Here is a 15,100-nt window from a genome sequence, read left to right on the forward strand (position 1 = left end):
CAGTTCCCGAGTGGTTTACTCTTCTTCCTTTCAAGTCATCATTTGGGGCATTTCCCATCAAGAATCAAAGACATTGGGGACTAGATAGGCCTCTGCTTGTGAATGGTAGCATCCCACCCATTCAGACCCTGCTTGTCAAGTAATAATAATAGTGTACTGTATTCTGCCCATCCTTGATAAAGGAGGTATTGTGTGCCAGTGCAATATATATCTTTTAATATATCTTTAAATTCTGTATACAGACTACCATGTCTCGTGCTATATTAAGATTAATATACAAATAGGAATAAGTATCTCCGGGAAAAAGAAAACAGATGAAATTTTTATCCTTATCCAGGAAAGTCCTATATAAAGTTCTTAATATAATGATAAATATAAGTTTTTAGACTTTATATGTTAAGTATTATATTGATAAGAACCTGAGATCCTAGATAATATATTTTTATTAGTCTGGATAGTAAATACAGAAATCTGATTATATATTTTAGATTCTATATCTGATTTACCGGCATGGAGCTTATAATAATATCTTATTATATTATTATTATTTGAAAGCTTTTTATTAATGAAAGCGGTTACCTTGGAGAGCTTCTAGTCAAGATTAGATATACTACTCCTGCGGTATAATTATTTTCATTTTTATAATATATATATAATCATATACCAAGGTAATAAGAGAGAAAATAGAGTACGGTAAGATAATAGTTTAGGTATCCAGTTATTAATCTCATATGAGGTTCTGCAGAACTTGTAGTAGGAATTAGTACAGGGAAGTAATATAATAGATCTCTGAATATCAGTCCCCTACACTATACCCTGGGAAGCAATTATAATAAATTCAGCTAGACTGCTTTTACAATACGCGGATGGCTCGAGCAGAGATAGTACTATACTCCAAAATCAAATGCTCGGTCCTCCGGGTGGCCGCAATCACCCTGTTTTCCTTGTTGAGGTAAACCTGTCGAATGTCGGCGGTGTTGGGAACGATGGAGATGACCGTCGGTGCTTGTTCCACGGCTTCTCGAGCAGATTCAACCACCACCACCGCGCCGGTCCCCTCCATCTCGGTCTGGAGCCGCTCACATGCGCTGCAAAAGACGTCAAAGATGTACAGCCGCCCTGTTGACGGCATGCTCTTGCGCACATTTTGGGCCATGGCGTATCCCATGGCACCCAGGCCTGAAGACTCACCGCGGTTAGCAGCGGCCACGACGACGGGCAACCCTAAGCAATCTGATGCAGGCGGGGCAAGGGAGGGATGTTACCAATAAAGGCGATGTTCTCTGTGGTGTCTGCGGTCATCTTTCAACAGCTGATAAATGAATCTTTTTTTTGTTGGATTGACTGCCTGTATTGCCTGTTGTGCAGGATCTGGGATCATGTTACTGGACATAAGTCACAGTCCCGAGATTCCACACAGATGGGCTCTGGGGGAAGGAGAGAGGCAGATACGTTCTCCACCGTTTGGTATTGGGAGCTGCTACGAGTGGCAAAGCGCTGTGGGCTTTTGTCGGGAGCACTGTGGAGTGTGGCTTTACATCATGCACATGCCCTGATATGTAGCCCCAAGAGCCATTCTTTGGTCGTATCCGAGGCACTTATACGGGAAGTTTACCACAGACGGGCAGGTGAAAGGAATGAGATATGAGAGTTTCCCTCAGTTCAATGGCGAACCGTCAATATCTTGGATCCTATGCAAAAATAACTACATTGCGCCTCGCATTTCCCATCAGTCGCAACCCGCTCAAGAGTCATGTATTCAGAAGGCCTGCGCGATGCAGAGCATCATGATGTCGATCAAGCATATATCCCGTGACCGCTGCCCGGCGGGTGATAAGAGGGTGCCAGAGCGGGTCGAACATAGGACCCAACGAGCCCAGCAGCTCGTTGCTATCGCCACGGCCGTCCTCCGCCTCATGCTCCGCCATTTCATTACCCTCGAGTCTCGTGTTAAGCCCAACGCAGGGCATCAGGCTCGGATTCTCCTTCCAGCCCAGGTCGTGAAATTTGCGCACCTCGACCTCCATCCCAAGCCAATCCGCATCTTCCACCCGGGGCGACGACCACCCAGTGAACTCCGTGGCTGCGGGAGTCGCATACGGCAGTTTCTCCTGTCCACAGGCCGGTAATGGAGTCTGCGTCTGCATCGAAGAGAGTGGAATAAGATAGCTCGCCGAATGTGCCTCCGCATGGAGGGTGGTAAAATCCTGGACAGTGAGCGCGTGCTGGATGGGGTCCGTGGAGCTGCGCCAGTGGGTCATGTCGGGGCTGTCGGGGGCCGCGGGCTCGAATTGATGTGCTATGGGGGAACTTGTGGGCGATGCTGCGGCGCTGACCTCCCAAATGGAGGGTCGGGCGCCGTATTTGTCCCCATGGGCCGTCTTTTCGTGCCGTATAAGGACGTCTCTAGTTCAATCCCGTCCCATCAGTTTTTTCCTCTACAGATCACTTCCTCCATTCCCAAGTGTCAAGGGAAAGTGAGCCGGGGGAAGGGGATTGGGTCGAAGGAGCTCACGTGCGACTGTACTTTTTCACGCAGTATCGGCATTGGAACGGCTGTTCGCGGGTATCTGAATAAAAGAAAAAGTGTTCAGCGGGGGCACTGGAGGATTTCACTAAAGAATAACGGGCGTGGGGAGCACTGACGACCGCGTCGATGGCGCACGCAATGCTCGCGGCGAAGGAACCGTTTCTTGCAGATGTTGCAGACATGCTGTCTCCTCCCCGTCGTTGTCATCGCACAATCGTCGCCCATGGTAAGGTCAACGCGAGCTCAATTGTGGGCTGGGTGTCAAACGGTGGAATCAAGATAACAGCGTATGGGGGTAAAGATATATAGGAAAGTAGGGGGCGGAAGGCAAGGGGACAAAAATCAAGAGGGATCCGGCCTCTAGCGCGATGTGCCATGGCCTGATGGAAGATTAAGCATTGCATCTTTTAGATAGTTCTCACACGCGTCTCAACACAGCTTGAGGGCATGCCTTGTTCGCTCGAGCGGCGCTACAAAAAGGGAGCTTCAGCACCCCACATACTATGTCATGGCTATGTGGGGGCTCGAACTGGGCAGCAAGAACAAGAATAAAAAGATGATCTAACCAGGAGAGTGTGATTCCATGTTTTTTATTCTTTTGAGATTGAAAGAAAAAAGAATGATATAAGAGAAAAACAACGAAACTGTTGATAATATCCTGTCGAAGTGTCGGGGTTCAGTATATAATGATTCTAAGGAGGGCCCTATATGTTCGCGCAGCAGCCCGCAACCGCCTACACCAGTATCTACCCACCATGCAAATTCATATGTAACTAAAAGGTTTGAGGGGCCTAAGGTGATAAAGAATCGAGATAGACTCTAGTAGTCAACCTTACAATCATCTCGATTCTGAGATTTAACTGTGGTGCGCCCCGAGACGCCCTGGGACACCGCAGGTGAGGTTCTGGGTACCTTTTGAAGGGCAAAACAGCACACGGGAATGACATGGGTTTGCATGTCTAGCTGAAGCAACATTCTGCCGGTGATTGCTCCGTCCGTATACCAGACAAAGCCCTGCAGTGCTGAACATGGTACACGATCTTACCGGTCAAGTCAACATAGAGCATATTGTCTTCCGCAAGCTTAATATATTGAAGTGCACGCATTATAGAGTCAATTTCTTGCTATGCCGTAGCTACGCGACTGGCAACGAACAATCTACATGGCGGAGTATCGATTCCGGTAATCTCAGCCCGCTAGTCAACGCAACCTAATGCCCAGACAGAAACACAGCCCAAGCTCGCGACAATTCGTCGGCGGGAACCGTCTCCGTAAGGGTCAGAATTGAGGTGCTGCGCTCAGTACGAGGCTCGGGAGCCAGCACGGTCTGAACTTTGCCCGCGGTCTCCGCCGCGCGCCCTCCGTAAACCCGAACATGCAGATCCTTGGTCTCCCATTTGAATGGCTTCCACGGGTCCCCACCATGAGCGAAGGTAATGAGATCCTCTGCAAACTGGATAGCCACGGCCTGCTGGGGCTCGGACAGCCGCTCGTTGTAGTTCTGAAACAGAAAGGCCACATCGAGGATGTGGTTGGAGCGGCCGCTCCAGCGTCCGTCCCAGGGGTTGGGCTCGTTGAAGTTGTACAGATAGGCCTGGCCAGACCAGCAGTGTCCGTAGTGTAGAATAGGTAGGAAGAAGCAGAGGTCAGTGACAAATGTCAAGATCCGGTCATAGGCCTCTTGTCCATCCGACTCCTCGCGGATGCCGTACTCCGTCATTACCAGTTGAGCTTTTTCCGCTGACCCAAGGGAGCGTTCGAATGACTTGCGGAAGGTAGAAGCAACCATGGCCGGATCGTAGGGAAGCATTGTGGACATGATACTGCCCTGTTGCTGAGTTAGCGCGAGACACACACCCTCACCACCCCAGACCCGAGGACGGTGCACTTACATCCAGTTGACAGTCCCCGATCATGATCTTTTCGCACCATCTGCGTCCGGGAAGCACAAGGGGACCAGCATCGCCCTCGTAGATCTCTGCATAGGTGTGGTCTATCAGTCCCAGCTCGCCCCCGCTCGCTGGCAGGAAGGCATCCGCCGGGGAGAAAGCAGCGACAATCTTATCGTAGTCCAACGCCACTAGGGCCTGAACCCGCTCCGCGGCGGACAGTGAGCCCAGCCCCAGTCGATCCACATACCCGCGGTAGGTCAGCTCGGTCACTGCGTCGGGAAGGGGCCTCATGAGGAGATTCGTGCCGCCCATGCTTACCATGCGCTTGAACAGAGGCAATTCTGACTGGAGATGGTGGGTGGCAGAAACTGTGCATGTTCATGTATGAGCTGGGTGGGTTCGATCCTGGATGGGTGTATCGGACTGGTCGGGAAGGAGGAAGAAGGAAAAAGGAGGAAAGGAGCAAACGGACCTCCACCTGCGCTCTGGCCGACCAGCGTAACGCTCTCCGGCGCTCCGCCAAAACCTGCGATGTACTTCTGGATCCATAGCAAAGCCGCTCGTTGATCCAAAAGGCCCCTGTTAGAGGGATAGCCACGCGTTACCAGCTCTTCCGAGGTCAGAAACCCGCACGCTCCCAATCGATAGCTTGGATACCTTTTGTCAGCGGCCATGCTATGAAGACAATTCCGGGATGGCTATTCAGGCAGCTTACTTGACGTTGACCCCAATGACGGGTTGGCCAATCCGGAACGACAATTCAATCAGCCGTTTGAAGTCGTACTGCGGCCAGGAATTGGCGCCAATCGCGTACCCTCCACCATGCAGAAAGACGATGACGGGCAGACGGGATTCGCGGGAGTGATCAGCAGGCGTGGTAATGTTCAAGTTAAGACATTGGGTCGCCGATTGATGGAGGTTGGGGGTGGGGAGTCGCTGCTGCAGGTGATCAAATTCCATCTCTACCCCTATCGGTGGAGAGGGAGCCGTTGGTCTTGCGAGTGGTCAGTCAGATTGGACAAAGCTGGTCACCAGTCACTGGAAAAACCACGGGAAACTCTTACCCAGGCGTTGTAGCATCGATCGAGCCACTTGGATCTCCTTCTACCACCGACGGGGCTGCCCATGCATTCACCAGCGTGGCATAGGGTACGCCTTGAAATTGATGGGTGGAGGCAGAGGCTAACCCTTGTACAACCCCCAGCGAAGGGTGCGAATAGTTGATGACGGACGGCATTTCTAGTCTCTTCGGGGCAGTACGTCCTAGTGATTTCAACGACTGCGAGAGGGGAGGGGGGCTTGAGATTGAGGGACAGACTGCGGAACAACCCCTCTATGCCACTTATCTAGCTTTGCGCAGGACAGGTGGGGTGAATCATGGTGGGGACATGGGGTTGGCCCGGGTGCGGGGGGAAAGATGGAACATCGAAGAGAGGGGAGAGAGAATGGGTAAGTATAGCTCCCAGGCCCAAATTATGGGGTATAAGGATTAACATCTACACTGTTCCTTGCTTCCAAGCTACCGTGCCTCATTGCCCGAATGAATATCCACTGCGATTTACCAGTGCCGGGTCGCAACCTTCAGGGTCTAGATATTTTGCAACCCGGCGGCTACCTACGTATCTCATATCTTGCCGAATTCTTGGCTGCAACCAACTACAGCCAGGCGAGATGTGCGCCGAGAACTCAAAACGAGTCAGGATTTCTCGCCGCCGTCAACTCTTCATGGAGTATGGCCCCCGATGGTGCGGCACGTCTTCAATCCCGACTCCAAGGTCTATCTGGAGCTTTGGGAGGAGCTCAAACGGCAGGTGTGTCAAGGCACCGCCGCGAACTGTTTCTGCAAAAGCTTCTACCTGAAGGATCCCGAGAAGGCGGAAATTAACAACCTCATGGTGGCCTACGCTTGCGGCGGATTAGTCGAAGCAGGCAGTGAGACGACCGCGACCACGCTGAACAACTGGCTCCTAGCGATGGCCCTTAATTCGGCGGTCTTGCAGCGCGCCCTGCAGGAACTCGACCAGGTGGTCGGCCGGGACCGGCTCCCGGCTGGGAGGACGAGCCTAACCTGCCCTACATCCGCGCCATTATCGAGGAAACCCTGCGCTGGCGGCCTGTGTACAAATTCGGCATGATGCATGCCACGAGCGACGACGATTGGTACGATGGATACTTCATCCCCAAGGGATCGGTTGTCATCTTGATTTGATGGTAGGTTTTGCCTGTCCAGCTGAACTTTGACCCTATGCCTCCTGCAGACGGACGAACTGTCCACCAACCTTTCTGCACACGCAGGGCGATTCATCGCAATCCAGAGCTCTATGCCAACCCGGACGAGTTTCAGCCCGAACGATACCTAAAATATCGTCTGTCCGCAGCCGAGTACATCAACATCGCCGATCCTTACCAGCGGGATCATTATACCTACGGGGCTAGCCGGCGAATCTGTCCCGGGGTGCACGTCGCCGAACGATCCTTGTACATTGATATTGCCCGGACCCTCTGGGGCTTAAGCATTTGGAAAAACATAGGGGCGGATGGGAAGATCATCGAACCCACGACCTCGATGGTGCGTAGATTGCTGAGCATCCCGCATCACTGCGTATGTGCCATCGAACCCCAGTCGGCGCACCACGCTCAGCTGATCATGATGCTTGGAAAAGAGCTGAGGCGTCACACTTGCCGACACCGCTTCCACCCGATTTTGGCATGATCGGCAAGACGCCGCGTTCAATGACCTGAGCCAGCGGGGATGATGTAATTAATTCGTGCAATGCTATTCGGCAATTCGGTAGATTCTGTGTACAGTACGGTACCTAGTTACTATCCAATACCGTCCAGTACTGTCCAGTACAGGACTCTCCAAAGGCTGCACAGGCTGCCCGGTCAAGCGTGTATAAATGTCTTTGTTCATGTACGGAACACGGATGACCTACTGCTGCTGATCGATCAGCAATTCTAACTTTACTGCTTATTTCTTCATATGTGTCTTGGTTACCGATATTGACTGGTTCCCCGCACTGTGGCGCCCTTAGTTTAGCTGGCCAATTGTGGGGTCAAGCCAACCGCTGTCTCCTTTTTCCAGAGCGTTTGCATTCGTTCCTCTTCCCACTATCACCTTCTGTCACATCCTTCCTACTTTCCACCTACAAGCACAACACGACCACTGGATTGATTGATTGATTGATTGGCAAATTAGTCATGAAACAGCACGATATTGCGGCTCGAAAGTGCGCGAAATGCCATCGTGTCTTTTCCAAAGTTGAGCATTTACGACGTCATCAACGATGTCGTGAGTTGGGAGGACTTTCCTACCATTCCTACCATTCCCTCATCACTGACTGAGTGTTGGGATTCGATAGACACGGGAGAGAAACCGTTCGGCTGTGCTTCATGCGGACGAGCTTATGCCAGAAGGTATGCGTCGCTTCTTGTAGTCCGTCGGTTATATCTATGGCTGCTCTGCCGCTGATTAGAATTCGCCCATCAGCGACGTGTTGAACCGCCATATTCGTCATCACCATCCGGAGGTGGAGATGATGGACGGAGCAGGGCGGGCGCGGAAGCTCATCGAGGGCAATGGCACGAGAGTGCGTTCCGGGACGCAGAGCCCCCGAGCGGGTTTTCCGAGTTCCCGAGCGGATTCCCCGAGCGCCCGGCTGGCGGCGGTGCCCTCACCCACTCCGCCCGTTTCCCCGCCCAGTCCGCTCCCGGATGTCATGGTTCATGACTGGGAGCTGCCCCATCTGGATGGCTCCACTGGGATGGACGCCTCCTGCCTGGAAGGCCTGCAGCGGTACCTCGACGAGTGCCCCGACCTGCAACCAAACAGTGCCCGGGCGATCTCCGGTCCAACGATCGCCTCGATGCCAACTCCCATGCTTGGGACTTTCGACCGGATGATTGACCCTTCACTGGGGGCATCGGCGCCAGCTCAAGCAGCCGACTCCCACGTGGTGAACCACCAATTGTCGGAGGAGATAGACTTCCAGTCCATTCTCGTGGGGAGCCCGGACATGGCCGATATCAATCCCAGCCTCCCCCCATTCCATCATCTCTGCTCCAAAAACGGCATCTCGAATGAACAATTTGAGCGAGTCCGACGCCTCTGGCCGAGACGCCGTAGAACTGGGCCCACCATCCCGGCCCTTTTCTCCTGGGATGAGATCGTTCGACATCCAGAAGACAATATTCTCTCAAGCCCGGCGCTGGAGACCCCGCCGGATCCAGCAGATTCCTTCTGGGGTCTAACTGATGCGTGCCGGGATCGCTTGGTGGAGGATACTCGCGGCTACGGAGCGATTTCCAGTCCGGATCGTGGGGATGGTGGATCCAGCAGTGCCGGGTCGTCCAGCTGTGGCCCGTGGAATGGCGAACTCCCCCCGACAGACATCCTTGATCTGTGTCTTGACCTCTACTTTTCACACTTTCAGGTCCATTTGCCTTTTGTTCATCCTGGAACCTTCAACGCCTCGCTCACTCCAAGTATCTTTCTTTTTCCCATGTGCCTCGTGGGCTTAATTCTCCTCAACAAGACCACGGCGCGCGGTCTGATCGCGACCCATATCCCAGTAAGGGGTCCCCATATGCAAGTTCTCGGACAAGGCTAATGTACTTCCCTTCCGAGGGTCCCGGGGCGCCATTGAACACTGTCGAGCCGAGTTGACGTCACCGCGGCTCCGCCATTGCCCGGGACCTGAGCTGCTGACCACCCTAGGAGCAGCATGTCTGTTGCTCTCAATTGCCGCCTTTACACCGGTACGTGCGTCCATGGTCGAGTGGATGGGCCGAGATACTGACCAGCACGCTTAGGAGTTGGCATACGAAGAGCTGCGCCAGGCACTCTATGAGGAAACTTTATCGGTGAGTCCGTTCCCCGTCCTCTGTGCGTCACCACTATGAGGGCCAACCGACTAACACTATGCATGATCGGGGATTCGCAGCTAGCGCGGGACAGGGGTCTGTTTTCCGCGCGCAGCCTGAATGAGTCCCTTCTCCCGGCTGCGGACGCGGAGGATGCGCGATGGAAAGCATGGGCCCGGATTCAGTCGGCGCAACGGTAAACCATTCCTCTCCCTGTCTCCGAATCGATCCCCCTGGCTAACCGGGACCCAGCCTGGCCGCCTCATTGATTTTGACCGATGCCTACTCGGCTCAGGTGTTGGGGGTCGCTCCTATTCTCGCGCCGGGATCTATTCTCATCCCTCTCGTACGCCAGGACGAGCTGTTCATGCTGGCCTCCGCGCAGAAGTGGCAGAACCAGATCGGCCCCGACACCTGGTTGCATCAGCCACTAGCCGCACCTCTTGATCCGCGAAATCCGGTGCCCGCGGGGATGACGGGATTTGGCCTCGAGGTCGTCTTGACCGTGATTTGGCTGTGGATCTGGAGCTTCAGCCATCAAATGCAGAAACCGGCGCCGTGGTTCTTGGAAACCTATTCTCCCAAACCCGGGCTGCTAAATGGCTGCTCTTATAATGGCACGCCTAGCGCGCTGGGCGCCGCCCTAGTGCAGGCATTCGACAGCTGCCGGACAGAACTCGAGACCGGCAACACCAACTTGTTCATTCTCTGGCATTACCTCGGCATCTCGCTCACCACTGATCTTGCCACTATAGAGGACGCTGCGGGGCGTAACGGGCCAGATATGGCCAAGGTCGCTTTGGCAAAACTGCGACTGTGGGCACGATCGTCCGCCGCGCGACGGGCGTGCCTGCACGCGGCCCAAATATTCGTGCTCATCACGCGTCATCGTCGCTCGGATGGGCTCATGCTGCACACGGAACTGGCGCTGTTTCACGCCGCCCTCGTGATGGGATTCTATCAACTCACTGCGCTCGACTGGAGTGGGAGTAAGATTGCATCCTTTGACCTCTTCGACCATGTTGACTGGACCCAAGTTGGCTCGATGGGGTTGTGCGCCCCCGATCTTCCGGAAGATGCCTCGGCCGCCCATCCCAATTCTTCAGCGACTGTGAACTTTATCCAGAACGGCGGGCCTGTCAGCTTCCGTGGTGCCGAGTATCGCAATCCGTACGGGGCAGCCCGGCGGTCGTTCATGAACGTGGCCTTTCAACTTGAAGAAGTGGGCCAATGGAACGTTCAAGAATATTGTAAAGTCCTCCATATCATTGCTGACACCCTGATAATGTCGGAACAAGAGACCGGAATGGCATCTTGACCCTCAAAGGTCGTAGGCGTCAAGAAGTGGTCAGACGCCAGGTATGCTGGCCGAAGCGTAAAGTTTGTCCTCTTTTGCGTTTCACGCCAAAGTATGCGTTCTGTGCCATTAGACCTCCCCTCATAATCCCCGCTACCACCGGAGCACGAGCGGTAAGCAATGAGTTATAGGTGCAGGTGAAGCTCTCCTCTTGGGGGTCATGTATGTGGGGGCGTGTTTCCCCTTCTCCTCCATAACCCCCGCCCCCCACACCTCTACCGCTAATCCGGCCTCATACTATTGCCATCTCACCTTCCTCTTGCCCCACCCTCTACAATGAACCTTTTGCCATATATGATCGGCTCGGGGCCATTGATCAGGTGTCACTACCTCTTCTGCGCCCGTTCCCTATGCCCATAGTCTCAAATCGATCCTCCTGGCCCGTTCTGATGTCGCCCCCCTTTGTCCTCGTGGTGGGCGCTGGCCCCAGCGGCCTACTCTTGGCCTTAATGCTCGGCCAGCAAGGAATCCCCGTGCGATTGCTCGAAGCCGCTGATGCCCTCGACGACCGTCCCCGAGCTACCCACTATGCGCCCGCCGCGGTGCAGGAGCTTCGTCGCGCGGGAATATTAGAAGAGATGAAAGCCGAAGGATCCTTCATCCCGAACGGAGCGTGCTGGCGCAAGCTCAACGGTGAAATTCTGGCCGGGTTGCCGCAGTCCACGGACCCGGATCAGAATCCGACCCCATTGACCTGCTTGCCGCTGAACCAATTGAACATGGTCCTTCAACGGAACATCGCGAAATTGCCGCAAGTGGAGCTCCTCTACTCCCACAGGGTGACAGGCCTGGGCCAGGACGATACAACTGCCTGGGTGCACGTGGACACGCCCGACGGGGCGAAGACGCTGGAGGCACGGTACATCGTGGGATGCGACGGCGCCAACAGCCAGATTCGCCGCTCTTTGTTCGGGGACTGGGAGTTTCCCGGGTTCACTTGGGATAAGCAGATCGTTGCAACGAATGTAGGTTTTACGCCCCCTTGTTGCTGGCGATTTGACCTCCACCTCCTCCCCATCAACCTACAATAAATGAGTCTCCGCGCTGACCGTATTGCCGCACTACCAGACATACTACCCCTTCGAGAAGCATGGGTTCGACTGGGATTCCAACTTCATCATCGACCCCGAGCATTGGTTCATGGCCGCCCGGATCTCGAACGATGGCCTCTGGCGCGTGACCTACGGAGAGGTCGGTGGGCTCCGCATGGAGGAGCTTCAGGCTCGGCAGCCGGCTAAGTTCAAGGCCTTCCTGCCCGGCCACCCCGAGCCAAGCGAATACAAGATCGTGAACTTCAGTCCTTACAAGGTGCACCAGCGCTTGGCCAAGAAGGTGCGGGTCGGTCGCTTCCTTCTGGCTGCAGATGCTGCACACCGTAAGTGCTTCTTCCCTCTGTCTCCTGGCTCCCTCCTGCACCGCTCCTGCGTACCTGACACAAATGAATCTTTGGTTAGTATGTAATCCCTTTGGTGGTCTTGGTCTCACGGGTGGAATCGTGGACGTGGGAGGACTCTTTGACTGCCTCGCCGGCATCTATTCCGGCCAGGCGGATGAAGACATCCTGGACATCTACGACAGCGTTCGGCGGTCCAAGTATAACACCATCGTGAATCCGACGTCCAGCGGGAATATCCGGTTGCTGTTCGAGCAGAACCCAGAGACAGCACTCCAGGATTCGGACTTTCTCCGGGCATGCAAGGTGGCCGAAACTGATCCGGCTGTGGCGGAAAAACTCGCGAAGGCGGCGGAGCGGCTACAGTACGACTTCACTCAGCACTATCGCGCCTAGGTGGTGGGAGGTATATATTGTTGATAAGATTGCACTTGAGTACATATTATATAGCTTGGAGTTTCAGCAAGTCAGCATCTCACGTGGTTCTTTTCTCTCGTTGTGATTCCAATACTTGCTCTGGGCCCCAGAGTCCTTTCCAAACGCGCTTTGCAGGCGATAATGAGCACAAGCCAGTCAGGCGGGGCTTTGTAACCAGCCGAGTGCTATCCATATAGACAGTTTATCTCCTGTATGCAGTCCAGCTCACATAAGTCACTGCTAGACATACATAGCTCTGTGCATCAGCAATACCAAATGAGGAGACGTCGATGTATTCACCCTGCAAGAAGTCCTGCCCAGCATTCCCGCCTCTCCCTTCATCCTCCAAATCCTTGCATTACCACATTCCCTAACAGAGGGTTGCAGATATGTCAGGTCCGACAATTGGGATGGATCAGTCTTGATTCACCTCACCCCACATCTTCCCCCCTCCCTCTCCCCACCTGTGCGGATTGAAGTTGATCCCTGCTGACGTGTCCAATCAGCAAATAGACAGACGAAGATCGAGGTCATCCACATCCGCATCCCCCACATACAAGCGGGAAGGTGATCGACGGAGTGTGGGGTGTGCTGCCACAAAATCCCCAAGGAGCTCGCTCTGATGGCTACCCAGAATCCGGGGGAAATATGTGTAACTTGGCTCCCGATTCCTCCCAGCGGACCAATACACCCTACCCGTTACCGTTATTCTCTTTCCTCGGCGCTGTGCATAGCTTTCCTTTCCACCTATTACTTTGACGGGAAGAACCCCCCAGCATGGTTAGCCACCGTTTCACCTGGCTGCCAAGCAGCTTGAAGCCCGAATCCGTCGGCGCCACGTCCACCATCATGGCGGGAACGAGCCACCTTCACACGCCAACCAGGCTTGCACTGGTGGCCGTGGCAGCAGGCCTGGTATGTTTGGTCCTGTACCGCCAGTTCTTGCACCCGCTGGCCAAGGTCCCAGGCCCGGTTCTCGCACGGTTCACGGGCATGTGGCGCAACTGGTACTACCTGCGGGGCCAGTGGCACGACGTGGTGCTGGCGTTGCACGCGCGGTACGGGCGGGTGGTGCGGATCGCGCCCAACGAGGTGTCCATCGTGGACGAGGCGGCGGCGCGGGCGCTGTACGGCCATGGCACACAGGTGGTCAAGACCGACTGGTACGAGACCTGGGACGTCCCCGGCACGGCCCCGGGGCTGTTCGCAACGCGGGACCGGACCGAGCACAGCTTCCTCCGCCGGCGTGTATCGCGCGCCTTCTCCATGACCGCCATCCTCGAGTTCGAGGCCTATATCCAGGGCTGCTTCGACCTTCTGCTAGAGCAGCTGGCCGCTCGTGCAGACAGTGGGAAAGCCGTCGACATGGCCGAGTGGACCAATGCCGTCGCCTACGACATCGTCGGCGAGCTCGCCTACGGCAGCCAGCTAGGGCACGTCCGCACCGGCTCCGACGTCATGGGCATCCGCCAGGCCATTCTCACCGGCTTCTTCTGGATGGCCAATCTGGGCCACTACCCCGGCAAGAGCCGGCTCCTGACCTCCCCGACGACCGCTACCCTTACGCGCTGGCTGGGCATACCAAACAGCTTCCACCACTTCCGGCAGTGGAGCGTTAACCGCGTTCGGGCCCGTATGCAGGAGAGCGCCGCACCCACCCCGGGGAAGTCCACCCGCAAGGACATGCTCCATCACTTCGTCCAGATGAAGGATACCAATGGAAACCCGGCGTCGGAAGGGGAGGTGCTCATCGAGGCCATGAATATCATGTATGAACCCCCGTGAGTCACCCTTACTTACCTCATGGCTAACAACCCCAATACAGAGGGGCAGGAGCTGACACGACTTCTATCGGCATGCGGGCTTGCCTGTACTACGTGTGCACCCACCCGGCAGTATATAAGCGTCTCCAGGCCGAGATCGACGAGTACTTCGCCGCCCGACCGGAGGGTCAGCAGGGAATCTCCTACAACGAGGCCCGACAGCTGCCGTACCTGCAGGCAGTGGTGTCCGAGGCGACGCGCCTGCACCCCAGCATTGTCTACCAGCTGCTCCGACGAGCTCCCTCCCCGGGGGGAATGACAGTGGCAGGTCACGCGATCCCTGCTGGTACGGCGGTTGGCATCAGCCCGCGGGCCCAGAACCGCGATCGCGCCATTTGGGGCGAAGACGCCGACTGCTTCCGCCCGGAGCGATGGCTCGAGGACCCCGTCCGCGCCCGCTACTTTGAGTCGGTCACGATGACCTTCGGTGGGAATGGGCCCCGCATGTGCATTGGGCGTAATATTGCCTTGGTAAGGGTTATATTTTCCTCTCTCTCTCTCTCTCTCTCTCTCTCTCTCTCTCTCTCTCTCTCTCTCTCTCTCTCTCTTCTTCTTCTTCTTGCTTTGCTATGTGCCCTTTTCCCCCTTCGTGCTGTTCTAGAAGCAAGTATCACCGCTGACGAACGCTATCAATCTGCAGGTTGAAATGCTGAAGTTCATCGCTCTGATGTTGCATACCTTCGACATCGAACTGGTGGACACCACCCGCCCGTGGCGGATTGAGTCCTTTTGGTTTGCCTACCAGCATGAGATGTACGTGCGTCTCTGGAAGAGAGTGAAGAGCTAGCCGGAACCAGCGCCTCCGGGTGGGAGAGGGCAAATGAA

General features: G+C 55.0%; 8 protein-coding genes across 8 annotated transcripts; 5 read left to right on the forward strand and 3 right to left on the reverse strand.

Annotated features, from left to right (window-relative positions):
• Positions 1-853: 853 nt before the first annotated feature.
• BO88DRAFT_452283 (uncharacterized protein) lies at positions 854-1,302 on the reverse strand (the record flags this gene model as incomplete). The annotated part of the gene is made up of 2 exons (XM_025710681.1): positions 854-1,179; positions 1,266-1,302. 2 exons carry the CDS (start codon positions 1,300-1,302, stop codon positions 854-856), a joined length of 363 nt encoding a protein of 120 aa, XP_025564555.1.
• Positions 1,303-1,751: 449 nt separating this feature from the next.
• BO88DRAFT_452284 (uncharacterized protein) lies at positions 1,752-2,712 on the reverse strand (the record flags this gene model as incomplete). Its single annotated transcript, XM_025710682.1, has 2 exons — positions 1,752-2,406; positions 2,516-2,712. The coding sequence occupies 2 exons, from the start codon at positions 2,710-2,712 to the stop codon at positions 1,752-1,754; spliced, it is 852 nt and encodes a 283-aa protein (XP_025564556.1).
• A 1,028-nt stretch (positions 2,713-3,740) lies between these two features.
• On the reverse strand, positions 3,741-5,659 carry BO88DRAFT_385689 (alpha/beta-hydrolase; the record flags this gene model as incomplete). Its single annotated transcript, XM_025704753.1, has 5 exons — positions 3,741-4,358; positions 4,423-4,790; positions 4,895-5,070; positions 5,138-5,416; positions 5,487-5,659. 5 exons carry the CDS (start codon positions 5,657-5,659, stop codon positions 3,741-3,743), a joined length of 1,614 nt encoding a protein of 537 aa, XP_025564557.1.
• A 505-nt stretch (positions 5,660-6,164) lies between these two features.
• BO88DRAFT_452286 (uncharacterized protein) lies at positions 6,165-6,631 on the forward strand (the record flags this gene model as incomplete). Its single annotated transcript, XM_025710683.1, has 2 exons — positions 6,165-6,354; positions 6,447-6,631. 2 exons carry the CDS (start codon positions 6,165-6,167, stop codon positions 6,629-6,631), a joined length of 375 nt encoding a protein of 124 aa, XP_025564558.1.
• Positions 6,632-6,667: 36 nt separating this feature from the next.
• On the forward strand, positions 6,668-9,083 carry BO88DRAFT_486863 (uncharacterized protein; the record flags this gene model as incomplete). The annotated part of the gene is made up of 3 exons (XM_025712494.1): positions 6,668-6,991; positions 7,899-8,993; positions 9,050-9,083. Coding segments are annotated over 3 exons (1,452 nt in total), but the record flags the coding sequence as incomplete, so codon positions are not given.
• Positions 9,084-9,177: 94 nt separating this feature from the next.
• On the forward strand, positions 9,178-10,798 carry BO88DRAFT_255684 (uncharacterized protein). Its single transcript, XM_025702243.1, has 3 exons — positions 9,178-9,180; positions 9,235-9,481; positions 9,538-10,798. The coding sequence occupies exons 2-3, from the start codon at positions 9,321-9,323 to the stop codon at positions 10,601-10,603; spliced, it is 1,227 nt and encodes a 408-aa protein (XP_025564560.1). The 5' UTR covers positions 9,178-9,180; positions 9,235-9,320; the 3' UTR covers positions 10,604-10,798.
• A 233-nt stretch (positions 10,799-11,031) lies between these two features.
• Positions 11,032-12,431, forward strand: BO88DRAFT_424317 (FAD-dependent oxidoreductase; the record flags this gene model as incomplete). The annotated part of the gene is made up of 3 exons (XM_025708727.1): positions 11,032-11,607; positions 11,711-12,017; positions 12,097-12,431. 3 exons carry the CDS (start codon positions 11,032-11,034, stop codon positions 12,429-12,431), a joined length of 1,218 nt encoding a protein of 405 aa, XP_025564561.1.
• An 870-nt stretch (positions 12,432-13,301) lies between these two features.
• Positions 13,302-15,062, forward strand: BO88DRAFT_385695 (cytochrome P450; the record flags this gene model as incomplete). The annotated part of the gene is made up of 3 exons (XM_025704754.1): positions 13,302-14,221; positions 14,278-14,746; positions 14,916-15,062. The coding sequence occupies 3 exons, from the start codon at positions 13,302-13,304 to the stop codon at positions 15,060-15,062; spliced, it is 1,536 nt and encodes a 511-aa protein (XP_025564562.1).
• Between the last annotated feature and the right edge of the window lie 38 nt (positions 15,063-15,100).

The sequence above is a fragment of the Aspergillus vadensis genome, assembly GCF_003184925.1.
Source record: "Aspergillus vadensis CBS 113365 unplaced genomic scaffold BO88scaffold_7, whole genome shotgun sequence".
Classification (NCBI taxonomy): Eukaryota; Fungi; Ascomycota; class Eurotiomycetes; order Eurotiales; family Aspergillaceae; genus Aspergillus; species Aspergillus vadensis.

Bases quoted from the DNA above. Each gene is read 5' to 3' on its own strand.
- BO88DRAFT_255684 (XM_025702243.1), top strand. From the start codon at position 9,321: ATGAGGGCCAACCGACTAACACTATGCATGATCGGGGATTCGCAGCTA. The intron at 9,482-9,537 runs GTAAACCATTCC...ACCGGGACCCAG, and splicing joins CGGATTCAGTCGGCGCAACG to CCTGGCCGCCTCATTGATTT.